Below are 17,762 nucleotides of genomic sequence, written 5' to 3'. Positions count from 1 at the left end.
TTCCTGGGTTAGGAAGATCTGCCAGAGAAGGGATAGGCTACCTACTCCAGTATTCTTGTGTTTCCCTTGTGGATCAGCTGGTAAAGAATCCGCCTGAAATGCGGGAGACCTGGGTTCAATCCCTGGGTTGGGAAGATGCCCTGGAGAAGGGAAAGGGTACCCACTCCAGTATTCTAGCCTGGAGAATTCCATGGACTATATAGTCCACAGGGTCACAAAGAGTCAGACATGACGGAGCAACTTTCACTTTTGGTTGTCACGACTGCACAAGAAGGGGATGGTATGCTTCCAACAGAGGCCAGAGATGCTGCTAAACATCCTACAATGCATAGGATAGGCCCCCACAACAAAGAATCACCTGACTCAAAATGTTCACAGTGTTGAGGGTAAGAAACCTGGCTTTAGAATAAACAAAAATGTAAAAATAAAAGTACTTCAAAACCCAGTACCAAAATCCTGTAAAGCAATTATCCTTCAATTAAAAAATAAATTAAAAAAAAAAAACACCATTACACAGTATATAAAATCACTACTTACTAGCACTCTGGTACTTCTTCCCAGTGCTTTCTTTAGGATACGTTTTGTTTTTTTTTTTTTACATTTTATTATGTTATATATAAAATGCTTTAACAAAATTTCCAAGTGATATTATGTTCTAGGTATTTCTCCAAATTATTTCATATTCTTTAAAGTATTTAAAAAACAGCTGTGCAAGTTCTAATAAGTGGTTACTTCAAAATTCACTTAGCCATTCTATTTTTCAGTTCTTAGGTTGTTTTAAGTTTTCTACCAATATAAATATTATGAAGAGTATCTTGGTGCATAAGACTTTCTCCATACATCAATTGTTTCCTTATGACTGATTCCTACAGTGGATTAACTGAATGAAATTTAGCATGTGAACCTTATTTTAAGGCCTTATACACATAACGCCCCAAAGATGTATAGCAATGGATATCACCATCAGCAATGTGTTAAGGTGGACAGTTTCAGTCATGGATGTGATCATTTCTATTAATAAAAGTCATTCTCATTTCCCCTTCTTACCATGGGTGACTTCATCCATGTCTGGACTAGTGACAGAATCTTTACCCCCAAAATCAGAGCTGCATTCAGATCTCAGATCTTCAATCTTATTGGGAATATCCTCAGAAGTTGCACTTATACCTTCAGAAAAAAAAAAAAAAAAAAAATATATATATATATATATATATATATGGTAAAAAAAATAAAGAGCAAGAACAACAAAATAACCACACAAAAAGTATATGAAGTTTGGAGAAATGTATATAGTCTCACATTTTTTTGTGTCCCAGTTCTTTACAAGGGAGTTGTTTGGTATTATACCCTTTCTTGTACTATTGCTTAAATATATTTACCTTGATTTGCACAACATAATCAGAATTACCCCACGACAGCTAAATACAGTGCCAGAGGCTACCAAGAACAGATAGTTATAGAGGGAACACACACAGACTGTCTATCAACTACTCTGACAAGTTCTATAAAGGCACATAGTAACTTCTCATAGTGTCAGATCCCGTAGAAATAACTGTTTCCTGGGAGTTGCTCAGATCTTAAACGAAATATATATCTTTGCTATTGACTTTATAAAGGGGGAAGTGGGAACACACCTTCAAGCCCCTATTCCCTGAAACAAGACAGACATACCCGACACAACACTGAGGCCTGGTGTGCTGGGGCGGGAACTGACCTCCCTGACATCCGTATCATCAGATGTGCTACCCAGTCCAGAGCAGCTCTCCAGTTCCTGCAGTCGCTCTTCCTGCTTTAGATCTGGGGCCTCTAAGCAGAAGTGAGGTACCACATTAGTGATTCTGCGACACATCACAGTTTCAGCTTTTGTGACCCAGATGAAGAAAGCTACTGGGGCATGAATGGACTCAGTGCAAACAGACCTCCAAGTCTGGGCCAGTTAGCGAAGCCAGTTAGATCAAGTGTTAAAGAAGTCAAGGTTGTGGTTTTTATCCCGATAAGGCCAGTTCACTGTACACAGATGAAAACTCTGCTTCCAGATCACTAATCTCAGAGTATTCTTTCTTCTGGTTAAAAGTGAACTAAAGAATACAGGCGAGCTTGCCATTAAATCAACCACTTTCTAAAAAATAATTCCTATGGTGGCTCCGATGGTAAAGCGCCTGTCTGCAATGCGGGAGACCCGCGTTCGATCCCTGGGTTGGGAAGATCCCCTGGAGAAAGAAATGGCAGCCCACTCCAGTAGTCTTGCCTGGAAAACCCCATGGACAGAGGAGCCTGGTAGGCTACAGTCCATGGGGTCACTAAGAGTCGGATACGACTGAGAGACTTCACTTTCACGGATGTTTGGCAGTGAGCTAATCCTACCATCTCCTTATGGACAGGTTAGCATGTCTGAATGTGGTAAGGTTAAAAAACACATATCAAAATCACTTCATATTTTTGAGCCAAGCAGATGAAACAGAATATAATTCAGATACCTAGTTGCTTATATTTGCATCCTGGTAGTTGATATTTAGTTGAAGACAAGGATTTAAATTCATAAGCAGAAAAAAAGCAGAAATGCAATACATAAAAGAAAGTACAAAATACACCTAGCAGGCTACAGTCCATGAGGCTGCAAGAGTTGGACACAACTGAGCAACTAAACCACCGCCACATTTATAATAACCCTTGGGCTTCCCTGGTGGCTTAGAGGTTAAAGCGCCTGCCTCCAATGCGAGAGACCCAGGTTCGATCCCTGGGTCAGGAAGATCCCCTGGAGAAGGAAATGGTAACCCACTCCAGTATTCTTGCCTGGAAAATCCCATGGATGGAGAAGCCTGGTAGGCTACAGTCCATGGGGTCGCAAAGAGTCAGATACGACTGAGCAACTTCACTTTCTTTCTTTGGGATTCCAGAGTCTCAATTTCAATGCATTTCAAAAATACATTCAGTATTTTTGGGTTAAATTCTCCAAATCTAAACATGCTTATTACCAGGTTCAAGCTGTGCTGCTATTCTTCTCTTGCAGTAAGTTAGTGGGAGACACTGAACTCAATGTTCCACGTAGAACCCTGATAAGTTACTAACAATTGCTTTGAAGATAACTGAACCAAGTCAGAAAGCACCTGTTATCTTAGCCTCTGCCATCCAACACTACATTTTTTCTTGATGGACACAAAACATCCTAAACTAATTTACCATTTGAAGTTTTTAACAATGTTATTGCCTCATACTTGTCAAACATATATCTGACAAAAGGTATACATAATATAGAAATTAGGATGCCTTACATTTAAAACTTCTGTGCAAATCAAAAAGCAAACAATGACAGCATACTAACCTGAGTCACTTGGCAATACCTCTACACTCCAAGCTTCGCTTGTTGTCTCTGATATGGTAGAACCAGTGCAGGGGTCAAGAAGCACGGACCCTGAACCTGGCAGGCACAGTAAACTGCCTAACATGTTCTCTGCTGCTGCACCTGCATAACCAACGGGGAGCAAAGGGTTAACAAAGATCCTCAGGGAAAGAGCAGTGATAAAGGAGAAAGGGCAAACACTAAGCTAACAAAATCTCTCTACTCACAAGAAAAAAGCCAAGGTAAGAGTAATTTTGATCAATAAAACCACTAAAAACACAAATTTCCCACTTGGGTCACAATAGCACAAATGCCTTTTCAATCAGTTTCCTATTATTCACCTTGGTCTCCACTGAGAAAACACAGTTCATTAGGTCACATCATTGCAACGAGCTTTCACTCTTGTTTTTCAGCAAATTTTGTGTGTCCTCAGCACTTCTCTAATAATTATAGTCCTTAAGGGATTAAAAACACTCAGAGACATTTAACCACAGAAAATTATACTGGCCAAATGTTTTTTTCTGGCACATTAGCCACATATTCAGAGCAATAAAGTGTATTTGCAGGAAAATACACATCTCCTTTGTAGCATTCATTCAACTGCAAATACAGCTTATTGCCCAAATACAGCTCACCTACAGGGAAAAAAATCACTTTGACATCTGGAACAAAATAATGCAAAGCCAATTGAGAAATCTATTTATACTTCTTAAAAATACAAACAGAAAGATTAAACACTGTTGTACATCTGTGTTAAAAATAGTCAAATTCAGAACGCTCCACTATTTCTGATTAAACCTAATAAAATTCTATTTCAGTAGATGAAGAACTTTTAGAAAAAGGTTACTGGCAAAAATTACCTTTTAAAGACACGTCACAGTTACCAAGGGGAAAAGATGGGGGGCAGGGATGGATAAATTAAGAGCTTGAGATTGACATATGTACACTACCATATACGGAATATATGGTCATTAGGGACCTATCATATAGCACAGGGAACTCTGCTCAATGTTCTGTAATAATCTACATAGGAAAAGAATCTAGAAAAGAGTAGACAGATGTATATGTGTAACTTGAATCACAACTAACACAACATTGTAAATCAACTATACCCTGATATAAAATTTAAAATTTTTTAAATAAAAGAAACATATGTCATGAAATAATTACAAATAAAATAATGTCTGGAACACGCCTAAACATAATCACATAATCAGGAGAGGGGATAAAAAGGTGGGAGAAGAGATGAAACAAACTGGCCAGGTGTGTATGTATAATTGTTGCATCTGGGTGATGGGTAATGGTGCTCAGTGTACGGTTCTCTCCTGTATTTGTTTGAAATGGTCCATGATTTAAGAAGAAAATAAAGACGGTGATTACAAGACTGTGTGACTCTTTCAGAAGGGACAGAACAGGATTCTTAAAAAGGTAACTTTAACATATGGAAACTGTATCTCGCTAAACTTGATACTAGAAAACCAGGAAAAGAAAACTGCTCCTTCTTTGGAGCTGAATTAAACCAGAAGTGAATTCAGGTTTTAGAGAATCTCAATATCATATTACTCTGAAAGGCTTTACAGCTATAACCTATACGAATTTTCACTTTAAGGCAAAGTGTTTCATTTCAAAAGAAGAATATGCTAATCATAGACTAAGAACATATCCTAGGCTCTGCAAACAAGAATTGACAAGAAGATAATTCAAAAGATTGGTTCTTCTTTTTTGTGTGGGGAAGAACCCTTAAATGCAGACAGAGAAAACACTACCTATATTTCAGTAAAGAGAAAAAAAATACACAAATGCCTTGTCACATACAATTATCTCAGTTTTCCAGTTATTAACATACACACCGTGTTAGAGCACGGAAGCTCCCTCCCATGAAGGGTGGGTGGATACGAATAACTGAACAGCAATCTTCCAGAGACATTCACCAGCAGTTACCTGCGATTTCTTGCAAGCGATCTTCATCAATGTTAGGGTCAAAATCACTTCCTAAGACATCTGTACTCCATGTCTCACTCACTGTTTCTGATATATCCCTGTCATCTGTCAGTCCCATCATGTCACGGATTTCAAATTTCCGGAGCTTATCATCAAGATTATCCTGCGTGGTAGCTAGCAAAAGCAAAATTAAGCACTTTAAAAATCACAGCATAGCTACCATTTTTAAAATCAACTTTAAAGAACTTTGTGTCTTTGAACTCCAAGTTATATATTTGAACACGAACATTCAGCACACAGTACCAAAACACGGAATTATTCCCACATGGATGTACTCTATCACTGTCCGAGCCAAGCTCAACATATGTCCTCCCCTTTCTGGTCAGTTAACTGGGGCAATTGATATAATCAGCTGTCTCCCCGTCCTCTGTAGTGTGACACTGTTCAAGAATTGGGATATATGCCCCCTTCTTCGAATTTGGACAGGCCTGGTAACTTGCTTTGTTCAAAAGGATAAAGAGGAAGTGTGCCAGTTGCGAGGTTAGGCCTCAAGAGATCTTACAAACATCTGCTCTCTCATCCTTGCTTCTGCCCTGAGGACAAGCTGAAACCAGCTTTTTAGGGGAGGAGAAACCACACGGAACAAAGCAAAGGTCATCCTAGACTAGCCAGCTCCGCACTGACCAACAGATGCCCAGCTAAAATTAGCAGAGCTCCCTACTTTGACTACCAGTGATCCAAGAGGCATGAGGGCCCAGGTTTGATCCCTGGTCAGGGAATTGCATCCCACAAGCTGTAACTAAGAGTTCACAAGCTGCAACTAAGGGTCCTTCGTGCCGCAACCAAGACCTGGCACAGCCAAATAAATAAATATTTTTTAAAAAGAATACCAGGATCACCTAAAAGATTTGTTAAAGAAGTGATATTCTTTCAACTTCCATCTTAAGCTAATATTCTAGGTTTCTGCTTTTTGCAGAAAATTTAATCTTAAATAATATAGTGATAAACTGATACAGTGGAGAAGGCAATGGCACCCCACTCCAGTACTCTTGCCTGGAAAACCCCATGGATGGAGGAGCCTGGTAGGCTGCAGTTCATGGGGTCGCTAAGAGTCGGACACGACTGAGCGACTTCCCTTTCACTTTTCACTTTCATGCACTGGAGAAGGAAATGGCAATCCACTCCAGCGTTCTTGTCTGGAGAATCCCAGGGATGGGGGAGCCTGGTAGGCTGCCATCTATGGGGTCGCACAGAGTCGAACACGACAGAGTCGAACACAACTGAAGCAACTTAGCAGAAACTGATACAGTAAAACTCAGCCTTACTTTTATTCAACCCACATGTAACCTGACTGGCAACCCTCTTTTTCCTTTCTAAAAAGAGATTAAACCATGATTTCTAGAAATGAGACATGGGAAATGCCTTTTCTTTTTTTTCCTTTTTTCCTAACTCCCCAGGTGTAAAAAACACCCATTGAAGTCACTGCCTCAAATCCAGTTGAGGGCAATAAACATTCCCATAAAATCCACCAGTGATCTTTAAATGAAAAAAATTCAAAGAACTTTTTTCTACAAGGACAACAGCGATCTATCTGCTTTTCATCCTAACCTCACATTATCACCCTACTTGACAGTTCCTGAGAAACAGCTCCTTGACTTGCTTATACTATTAATATTACTTTACCTAGAGTACCTCTAGTTTCAGCCAATGCCAATGCCAGCCAGGCTTCAAGGCTACTATTTTCTCCCAATAAGCTTTTCCCTACACTTTGAACCACATGTATTTCTTACCCAGAACTGCCAATGCACTTTTATGATAATTTTAATCATTTGTGTCCATTTTCTCCCTATTCTAAGTTCCTTGAGCCCTCAGAATTTATCTTTGTACCCCTTAAAATTGTAATACTACAGAACTGAAATACCAAATATTACACAATTCAAGCAATTCATTTTAATTCTTCTGTGTAATTTAAGCCTAAATAATCCACTTAGCAACTAAACATCTTTTTTCTGGCTCCACCATGCAGCTTACGGATCTGAGTTCCCCGACCAGGGGTTGAAGCAGGCCATCACAGTGAAAATGCCAAGTCCTAACTGCTGGGCTGCCAGGGAATTCCCAACCAAACACATTTTTAAGAACTGTAGGAACTATGAATAAATGCCAGTTTAATGGTCATTATATAATCAACTGAACACAGCCAACTCACAGGAAAACAGACTGCTTATTCTGTGACCAGGTAAATTCTTTGCTACTTGAGCAACTGAATTCGACCTCACTTTACCTTGCTCGTGCTCTAACAGCTGCAGAGCTTCAACTCCATTACTCCCAGAAGGTCCTGCTCCAAGCTCTGACACAGATTCCCCCTCCAGGTCTAGTGAGGACACTGAATTAGAACGATTTGAAGGACCTAGAGAGACGTTTATACTGTGAGTGAACTTTACAAGACAGTCATGAGCTGCCATGTAATGTTTCATGCCTTGATAAGAAAATAAAAGACTGATTAAAGTGCTTTTAATGCTGTTACACCCTAAAAATAAACACACCCTTTAGCCAGGAATTCTGCTTTTAGAAATTTATCCTAAGGAACTAATCAAACTCCATCTAAGGTTGCTTGTTGCAGGATTTCTTATAATGTCTAAAAAGTGGAAACAATCTACTTGTGCAATCATAGAAGAAAGTTTAAATATATTATGAAGACATGCCCATTTGAAGTTAAAGAAAGCAGCCATTAAAAACCATGTTATTTAAGAATGCTCAATTACAAAGGGAAATGTTACTGTTACACTGTTAAACCAAAAAAACTGCACAACAGCGTAAGCCTAATTTTGCTATAAATAAACCAAAATGTTAACTGTTATTAATAGAATGGTAAGGTTACAGATGGTTCAATTTTTTCCCTTCATTCTCTAGAATGAATGCGCATTACTTACATTTTTAAAAGTGAGGGGGAAAAAAGGAAAAGTTATTACTGTTTATGTTATCCTAAAATGTTAATCAGCTTGAAACTCTTCCATTAATAAAGCTTGTCCTTGCACATGGAGTGACATAATCTCACTTTACAATCTTGCCTTTTTATTTCCTTTTTAATTCCTATCCTATTTCCATTGTATCTTTCTGCTTCATTAAAAGGTTAAAAGTATACACAACATCCTGAAATATTATGAGTCCATTTTTTCCATTTAGACATGCATTAATCCCTCTAAAGGAGCTCTATAACCTTTGGTATATTTTAATACTAGTGAAATAAAACTCGGTATTATTCAAGTCTCAGTAAAGACATACATCTTCTCTACTTTATATGACCAAAGGTCTCTTGCCATCTTAATTTTATTCAGAGAAATAATCTTTACAGCCAACTGTTCAAGATCATTAGAGGAAAACTTCATTACTCTCTTCAGTGAGAGGCACAGAGGGCACAATTATAATTTATAAGGCTCCTTTAAAGAACAGAAAACAAAATATTACTTGAATCACACAACTCCTTGAATGAAGTAACCCTTCACCTTCAGATATTCCTTCCAGATTATCACTGCAGAGGGAGAAGCGCAAGGTTTTATCAGGTTTACCGTGGAGCTTGTTTTCATCAACAGGGACGTCTCCTTGTCCTCCATCCGAAAGCTGCATGTTGAGGACCTGAAAAAATAAAACGCCATGAGTTTATCACAACGGAAAGATTGCTGATAAGAAAAACAAACCATGGCAAATGCAAATTTAATTTCTTCTTAACATTAAATGAGCATTTTTTTAACTAAAAACCCATTTACAGGGCCTAAGTGCCCCTGGGATGAAAGTACATCAATGAGAAGAACTGAACCTATGCCTTTCCAGGACCCTACCGGTGTCAGTGACTGAACAGGCAATCAGATGTCAATAGGCAGTTCAGGACTGCAGGAACTCGAGGCTTCAGGGTCAGCGGTCTGTCCCTGATGGTTCAGAGGTTAAGACTCCCAGCTTCCATTGCAGCGGGCATGGGTTCAATCTCAGTTTGGAGAACCAAAATCCCTCATGCTACACAGCATAGCCAAAAAAAAAAATCTAAATTTCTTAAGGTTAATAGCTATCAGTGTGTGTAACAATATAATCATACCTCATTTTCTGACATCATCCCTGGAGTAAGCTGGGGACCTGTTCCTAAGGAAATGACCAACACCTCTTCTGGCTGCACCTCTTGGATGGTTTCTTGAGCTGATCCTTCATGGTCCATGTGCAAGTCCATTAGCACATTAGTGCGGCTTCTGCTCCGAGTTGCTAACAAAAAAATTTCAAGTATGATAATTTACAGAAAAAACAAAATGAAGAAAATGGAACATTAATACAAAAATATATTTTCTATTAATGTAGAACACTTGCGCATGCACAAAAAAGACTGGTGAGAATGTGAATAAGAAAAAAATATATATATCTTCCCAGGTGCTCTTCTAGTGACTGACACAAGCTCTCCTTCAAAACTGATCCACAGAAACAGTGATCCATGGTCACCTGACAGGGAGTGACAAACAGATTACACCTGCCCAACAGCAAACATGCCTCAATCACTTTAAGACTTGGGGGTGACGAGGAAAGCATTATTTTATTCTTTTATCTTTTCAAGATATCTTCAACTGCTTCTACAACATAATGACTTAACTGCCACAGGTCTCCCATACTCATAACTACACTCACAAGCATTAGAAAATTTCATATGGAAATCTGATAGCCATACAAAGTTATACGCATTAATTAGGCAACTGTTAATGAAACAGAATCAAAACAGTGTTTTTTCTGAACTGAATTAAACTCTTTTCAAAGATACAGAAGAGTTCTCTATGTTTGAATACACATTTCCTTTCTGCTTTATGGGAACAGTCTAAACTAATGAAGGACCTAATTATTTTGTGGTGCTTTTGCCCCTGTCTATAAGTAAATAAGTAATAGCTTTAGAAGGTGTTTCATCCTATAGATCTCCTAAGAACTTTGGAAAGGGAAAGATTTAGATCGCTTGTAACAATTTCTCTATGAGTTTCAGTCCTCTGTGATAAGTTTCAGTTTTCTTTCAGAGGCCATTACAATTTGATACAACCAGAATACGAAATAGATACTCCTTCTGTACAAAATAATAAAAAACACAGACAAAGCCAAAACATTCAACAATAACAAAAGCCTTTCACCTTCAGTTTGAGTGAAAGCTGACCTACTTGAAGACAGAAATATAAACAATCATGTTCTCTCCAGAGTGCTGCAGATCAGTTCATCAATCGCTCGTACTTTCAAAAACTCAAAGTACACACCCACTTCCAAAAGTCTAAAACAGGCTTCACTCACACCTTTCTTCACTGACTCTGTCTTCTCTTGAATTGTAAGCTTAAATTCAGCTTTATGAACAACTACATGAATCTTACGAAATAAACTTTATAATTTGTAAAAATGCAAGTAATCAAAATTCATGTAGCAATTTACATAAAGCAAAAGCAACATGCACATGGAGCACGATTTCATAAACTATTTCTTAAATAAAAGTTACGTAAGAAGAGGAACAGCCTATTACCCACCAAACGGGGTTACTAGAGTAATATGAGCAGTAAGACTGGTGGCTGAGGAATCCCAGGCAGTGATGGCTGCTAACTGTTGTCCTGGGTTGCGAAGGCATTAAACAGAAAGAAAATCGACCCTCTGAATAACGGACATAGCTCTTATAACAGGAAATAAGTTCAACGACCAGGTCACACAACTGTACAAAATCACAACGGGCAAACATTTGCAGTTTACTTTCCATGATGCCTTTCCTTTTATATAATGACACTTCTGGATGACGAGAAATGAAAGAACTAATGTACACAAGTGAATCATGGAGAAAAAAAAATCTCTGGTTTACCAAACATCACTTGTTTCTTAATGCTAAAAAAAAAACAACCACAAATAGACTATAATACTGAATGTCAAGTTTTACTTTTTTCTTTCTCCAGTTCTGAAAATTGCATTTTGGGATGATGAAAGCCAAACACGTGAAGAACATGCTGCCACACCCCTACTGATGATACTGCGTGTGTGCTTGGTCACGTCTGAGGCTTTGTGGCCCCATGGACTGCAGCCCGCCAGGCTCCTCTGTCTATGGAAGCTCCCAGGCAAGGATACTGGAGTGGGTTACCATTTCCTACTCCAGGGTACCTTCCTGACCCAGGGGTCGAATCCATGTCTCCTGTGTCTCCTGCACTGCAGGTGGATTCTTTACCACTGAGCCATCTGGGAAGCCCAATTCTTAATAAACTTGACAAAATAAAATGAAAGTTTTGCCTTATTTCATAAAATAAAAAAGATCTTAACTCAGTCATAAAAGATTGACTATTACTAATAATGAAAAATAGTAACTATATATTTTCAACTTTACCAATAGAAAACTTCTAAAATAATATTATTTTATTATATTATTTAAAACTTTGTGGAAAGAACAGGGCTACCTAATTCAAATAATGACTACATAGAGCAAATCACATTTTCAAAACTGTCCCAGACACTGAAATATAAGTATACTGTAAGGGCCATGATTCCAATCAATTACGTCTAGATAAAGCTAAAGCCTACTGATGAACTTTAACTAATCCAGTGCAATATATTTTTAATGTTAAAACCTGAATTACTCCCAGTAAAAATGAAGAGAAGAACTTCTCCAAATTACTGAAAACTATACCCCCTATCACTAAGCAATAGCCTAACCTAATAAAGAAACATTAATTTAAAGGAAAGCCTCAATATGAGAAATTCTCTTTACCTATAGGCAATCGATTCTTTTTATTTGCTGGAGTGGTTGCTGGAGACAGCTGAGGTGTATTGTAGGGAGTCATTTCCAGACTGCTGCTTTTTCCTGGCTTCGCCTGGGGTAGATTTGCCAGTAAGTTGTCAAGAGCCATTCTATCTTCTCTCAGTTGATCTCCAGACATCACACTCTTCATAAAATTCACCTGGCAAAAGTAAAAAGGACATTAGCTGGGGAGATCAATTTTTCAAACAGTGTATATTTCTCACACAATGTATTCATCTATGGGTCTGCCCACGTTTAGATAAATGACTTTTGAGGAAAAAAAAATTCTATTACAGAATAAAGCCATTACCAGAGTAATAAGCTGACTGTAGGTTATATAAACCACAGTTCTGCTCAACCCTTCCAGGAGATTAACGGAGGACATTGGCGGGGTCTCCACTGCACGGCCTCCAATCACAACATCAAGGAAAGCAGCAACACAGCTCTGTTCAAACAGGAGAAAAAAATCACTGTGAAACACTCTCCCTTTAAAGTAAGGGAGCAGATGGGGAACACATGTACACCCGTGGCAGACTCATGTCAATGTATGGCAAAACCAATACAATACTGTGATCAGCCTCCAATTAAAATAAATTTTTTTAAAAAATAAAAATAAATAAATAAAGGGAACAAAATTTCTGATTAAGACAAACAAGCACGTAGAAAGCTTTTCTTCTTGAAAATTATATTAAACCCAACACTGGAAAAAATTAAACTCTATAAATTGATATAAAATATCCAACAAGATAGTCTGGTATGTGAAATAAACATGAGGCAAACAGTGCACACAGTCCTACCACTTGTAATTAGGAAAACATATTCCTAAAAATATATTAGGAATATACATATAGACTTCTTGAGGGACGCACAAAAGATTGATAATATAAAGAACCTTTAGAGGAGGAAATGAAGGTTAGACATCAGAGGTGGAAGGGAACAATGCCACGTTAACTTATGAAATCCACTTAAAATTATACAATCATTGCTGATTCATATATTCATAGACTTAATTTTGTAACAATTTTTAAAAATCAAACTTTAAAAAATAATCTTAACAGCTCTTTGGCTCTCATTACAATGGCATCGCCTCAACATTTCAGTAAGTGAGCATTAGTAATCTTTGCTGACATCTTCCTTTAAATGCTACTGATCCAACACTATATCCTCTACAGCCAAACCAAGCATAATTAAAAAGAATACTTAATTTACATATCACTGAGAGAGAAGATTTAATAAAGAGAGCAGGTTCACTAATATTTTAGCAGAACTTTCCATACAGAGTCCTTCACATGACATAGGATCTGCTCTTACTTTGTCAAATTTTCCAAGGCTGCTCTTTGTCCGTGGATCTCCCTCCTCAGAGCCAGTCATTGCTAACTGCTGCAAAAGGCGGCCAACCTGCAACCCAGAACAGAGGTGGGAAGACGCAGGCTGGAGAGACAGTCCCCACTGTGAAAGCATCTCCATTCTACTCTAAACATCTGTTTCATAAGAATATCCACACCATCTAACCAAGCATACAAAAGGGGATCCCCAATAAAACATGCATCTTGACTCTGTCAGCTTTTACTATATTTTAAGGACTTCTGTTTGTTAAATTTTTTTTTATTTATTTATTTTTGGCTAGACTGGGTCTTCATTGCTGCACAGGCTTTTTCTCTAGTTGCAATGAGCAGAGGCGACTCTTGAGCTGCAGTGCGGTGGCCTTTCTTGAGGCAGAGCACAAACTCTAGAGTGCAAGGGCTCCGTAGCTGCGGTGCACACATCCAGCAGCTTCCCAGCAAGTGGGATCTTCCCAGACCAGGGATCGAACCCGTGTCTCCTAATTGGCAGGCAGATTCTTTACGACTGAGCCACCAGGTAAGCCCACTACATTTTATTACGTTTAGATTGAGCTATAATGAATAAGTAGAAATTTCTGCTTTGTCTTTAATACATATTATATCAACAATAGGAAATGAAGGTACATGACCTTTGTTTCTGCTACTGTACTTACCATATCTTTAAAAACTTAATTTGTAAAAGCTGACAAAATATTAAGTACTTTTTTCTATAGTTCATAAAGTACTCAAGGTAAAAAATTTTTTCTAGACTTGAAAGCAAATAATTCCTACAGAACATAAGCTGTTTTGAAAGTAAATATTAACTCTCAGAGCCAGATCCTTACTGTCAAAAGGGAACTGTTAATCTACTCTCTAAAGATATTTTGCTGAAAGTTATTCTCATATAGCATCATCTTCAAATCTGGGACAATCCCCCTTTTTACTCATTTTGAAAGTATGTGATTCTATCTCTACTGGAATGACAAAAATAGAACTATAATGATGTTATCGTAAGAATAAATTTAGTGTTTCAGAGATGACAAAGAAATTCTAATTTTATTTCAGGGATGTCTATGTAATTTCTAAACACCCCAACATGACAGAACTAATAGTGAAAAAAAAAGCTTATCATTGAAAAAAAAAATCATCCAAAGATATATGCTATTCCAAATAAACTCTATCTTCTTCACAGTATTTTTGGGAATAACATATAATTAAAAGAATCCCTTAAGAAATAAAAACATGATTTCAGTAGTTCAGATGATTAGGGGGGGAAAGTGTTAACATAAATCCAAAAATCTTCTTTTGAAAATGTTTAGGTCCAGAAGAGTTTCAGATTTCAAACTCTGTAGATTTTAGAAAGCCTGGCTACATATACACGCAACACGTCCAGTATTTAGGCTGGCATCCTATAATCAGATACATTAACATTCCTGCAGCAAAACACAAATACTCATTAACACGAAATGGACTATAAATTGCCTCTTGTTAGTTCAGGATAGGTTTTGCTACCAAAGGAAGCATAAAAGACCCTCTCAGTTTTTATTATTCTGGATTGTGAAATCATGGGAAAGGGATGGTAGCCTTGTTCTAGAAAATGGAATCATCTAAATATTTAAAGTGTGTGAGGACTCCATTTAAAAATGAACCCAAAACTTCAGAAGCAAATATTTGGGACACTTTGGGAGGAAAAGAATGTTAAGAACATACAAACAATGTCAGCATACTTCTGTTCCCACCCCAAAGCCCAATCAACTGACCTTACACTGAATGCCCAGCAAAAGCATACCTGCATCAGGTTAAACCTCGCCACCTCATTAATGGGAGCATCGGAGATTATTCCATACTGCTCTGGATTGACAACTGCAGGACAAATGAAGCAGGCCAACAGGAGGTCAGTGCACATGGCCCTGACCTCCCCAACTTCCAGTCTGTCTACACAGGAGAGAGTTTTGTACATCTGCGACACGATCCACCTCAGACTGTGTGGGAAGCAGTAAGTGTTCTGTTTGAGATAACCAATAAATTTGTTCACCAAGGCCACAAGTTTGGCCTCGTTGGAATCCACCATCTCTTGAACCTTCTGCCTAAACCTGTCTGAGCCTTTCTCTCCAAAGAGTTTTTCCTGTTGAGCTGGGGAGAACCTCTCAATCAGCTTGTTTGGGTCGATCTCCAGGTGATCTTCGTCTTCAACAAGCAGCTGCATGATCGGCTCATGTAAAGTAGCTGTGAGGAAAAGTTTGGCAGAAAACAGTCCTTCAGAAAAAAGCTTAAATAAGATGCTGAAGGCACAGGTTCCTCTCCTCAAAAGTCGTCTGGGGTTGTCACTTTCTTTAAGTTCAAATTCAATCAAGTATCTCAGCACCTGAAGGAGGTAGCTTTCATCTTCTTGCATAATGCAGTTGCCATAGAGAGAGGTGAAAACTGTGTAAATGACGCTCTGTGTGTTCTCCTGATTAAGCTTCTCTCCAGCAACCAAGGAGGAGGCGATAAGACGAGGATTTTCCCTTAGTCGGCTCAAGAATTCTCCATAAGCAGTCTCCTGGAATCCCAGTTGCTTATACCCATCGACAAACTGTGTGTCTTCCAAAATCTTAGCATGTTGGCAACATTCAGCAGGGGAAGCTTCAGCACTAAAAAACAGAGCAAACAAGCAAAATAACAAAATTAACAACAATGATAATATAACACATATATTATATTGAAGCATGGAAACATGAGTTGGTTACAGTCCCAGCAATGAGATCACTAGGAATTGCTAAAATCTTTTAGACCACCAGCACCTGAATATGTAAAGAAAGTCAAAACCAAAAGGTACAAAGGAAGACAGATTTCTCATATTAAATCAGGTTCCATGAAAAATACTGGGAAATAACCATTACTCTGATTTCTATCATTGAAGATTGTTGCTGTTGTTCAGTCGCTCAGTCATGTCCAACTCTTCGTGACCCCTATGGACTACAGCATGTCAGGCTTCCCTGTCCTTCACCATCTCCTAGGATTTGCTCAAACTCATGTCCACTGAGTCAGTGATGCCATCCAACCATCTCATCTTCTGTCGTCCCCTTCTCCTCCTGCCTTCTGTCTTTCCCAGCACCAGGGTCTTTTCTAATGAATCAGCTCTTTGCATCAGTATTGGAGCTTCAGCTTCAGAATCAGTCCTTCCAATGAATATTCAGGGTTGATTTCCTTTAGGATTGAAGACTAGTTCTGCATCTTTTTGAATTTCGTATTTATGGAATCATACAGTATGTACTCTTCTATGTCTGTCTTCTTTTCTAGACAGTATACCATAGTATCACTATTTCTAAACTTAAAAACTGCTTCTTGAGGGACTTCCCTGGTGATCCAGTGGTTAAGAATCCACACTTCCACTGCAGAGGGCATGAGTGCAATCCCTGGTTGGGGAACTAAGATCCCACATGCCCTGTGGTGCAGCCAAAAAAAAAAAAAAAAATTGCTTCTTGGAACAATAGAATAAAGAAGTATTAACACAGTGAAAAATGAGGTTTCTAAAACTGCAAAGTAGATACAAAATAGCAAAACATGAAAATGTGTATTTTAAATAATATTAGGAGAAAAGTAGGAAACAAGATAACTTACCCTCTATAACAATAAAATGTTATATAATGCCAATGTACAAAATTAAATGGTGTGGTATAAAATGTTAATGCTGAAGTTGTAATTCTCTACAACAGTGCTTAGGTCAATACATTAATAAACAAAATAAGCAAAGACTCACCATTGGGATGCTGATGTAAGTTATCTTAAACAATGCACTTTGTTAGAAATATATCTGTTTATTTGCAGTTAGCAGTTATGTAACTGCCATAAGAAGAATTATAGCGGTTTATAAAATTTCTGAACTCAAAACCTTTTCTTTACCTGGTGATGATAAGCCGATCCAAATTAATTCTCTGTTGCTTAGCAATCCATGCTGTACGATACAACTTTTCGGCTGTCTTAAGTACATCTGCATTAAGCCTCTGAATGAGCTGTTTTTCAGAGTTCACATATAAGCGTTCCTGCTTGAGGTGATGGGCCAGAGTATGAATATCTAGCTTCACCATCTTCAAATGTGGAGAAGGGACAAAGGCTGATCACTAAGAGTGAAAAAGAAAAACAAAATTATTTTTGGGTCTCTCTGCTCAAATATCTATTGAGAAAGGTCTTCTAAAATAACTCATTCTAAAACAGAGAAAATCACTTATTTCCTCTTCTGACCTTTTATTAAGCATTTGCCCCTACTCAGCATTATATTACATGAATGTTCAAGATGCTTAGAGTGGGGCTTCCCTACTGAAAGGCAAGGACCGCCAAGACTAAGGCTTGTCTGCTTTGTTGACTTACAGCTATAATTTCGGGGCTAAGGAGAGGGTTTGGC

At 38.1% G+C, this 17,762-nt stretch overlaps 1 protein-coding gene across 3 annotated transcripts in view; it reads right to left on the bottom strand.

Moving 5' to 3' along the window:
• Positions 1–17,762, bottom strand: part of GAPVD1 (GTPase activating protein and VPS9 domains 1) — a 63,944-nt gene that overhangs the window by 23,653 nt on the left and 22,529 nt on the right. Inside the window, exons 2-13 of one of the 3 annotated variants that reach the window (XM_052648064.1) lie at positions 17,264–17,481; positions 15,168–16,011; positions 13,368–13,454; positions 12,367–12,501; positions 12,027–12,216; positions 9,369–9,529; positions 8,785–8,914; positions 7,563–7,688; positions 5,282–5,455; positions 3,323–3,463; positions 1,672–1,806; positions 1,048–1,167 (exon numbers count right to left, since the gene is read on the bottom strand). In XM_052648064.1, coding sequence (XP_052504024.1) covers positions 1,048–1,167; positions 1,672–1,806; positions 3,323–3,463; positions 5,282–5,455; positions 7,563–7,688; positions 8,785–8,914; positions 9,369–9,529; positions 12,027–12,216; positions 12,367–12,501; positions 13,368–13,454; positions 15,168–16,011; positions 17,264–17,448 — 2,428 coding nt within the window. In that variant the 5' untranslated portion in view covers positions 17,449–17,481. The remainder of the gene's footprint in view (positions 1–1,047; positions 1,168–1,671; positions 1,807–3,322; positions 3,464–5,281; positions 5,456–7,562; positions 7,689–8,784; positions 8,915–9,368; positions 9,530–12,026; positions 12,217–12,366; positions 12,502–13,367; positions 13,455–15,167; positions 16,012–17,263; positions 17,482–17,762) is intronic. The other 2 variants (XM_052648065.1, XM_052648066.1) reach the window with 2 other exon arrangements.

This window comes from Budorcas taxicolor, chromosome 11 (genome assembly GCF_023091745.1).
Source record: "Budorcas taxicolor isolate Tak-1 chromosome 11, Takin1.1, whole genome shotgun sequence".
In the NCBI taxonomy this organism is placed as follows: Eukaryota; Metazoa; Chordata; class Mammalia; order Artiodactyla; family Bovidae; genus Budorcas; species Budorcas taxicolor.
Note: the sequence above shows the minus strand (reverse complement) of the source record. Positions and strands in the feature narration are given on the sequence as shown.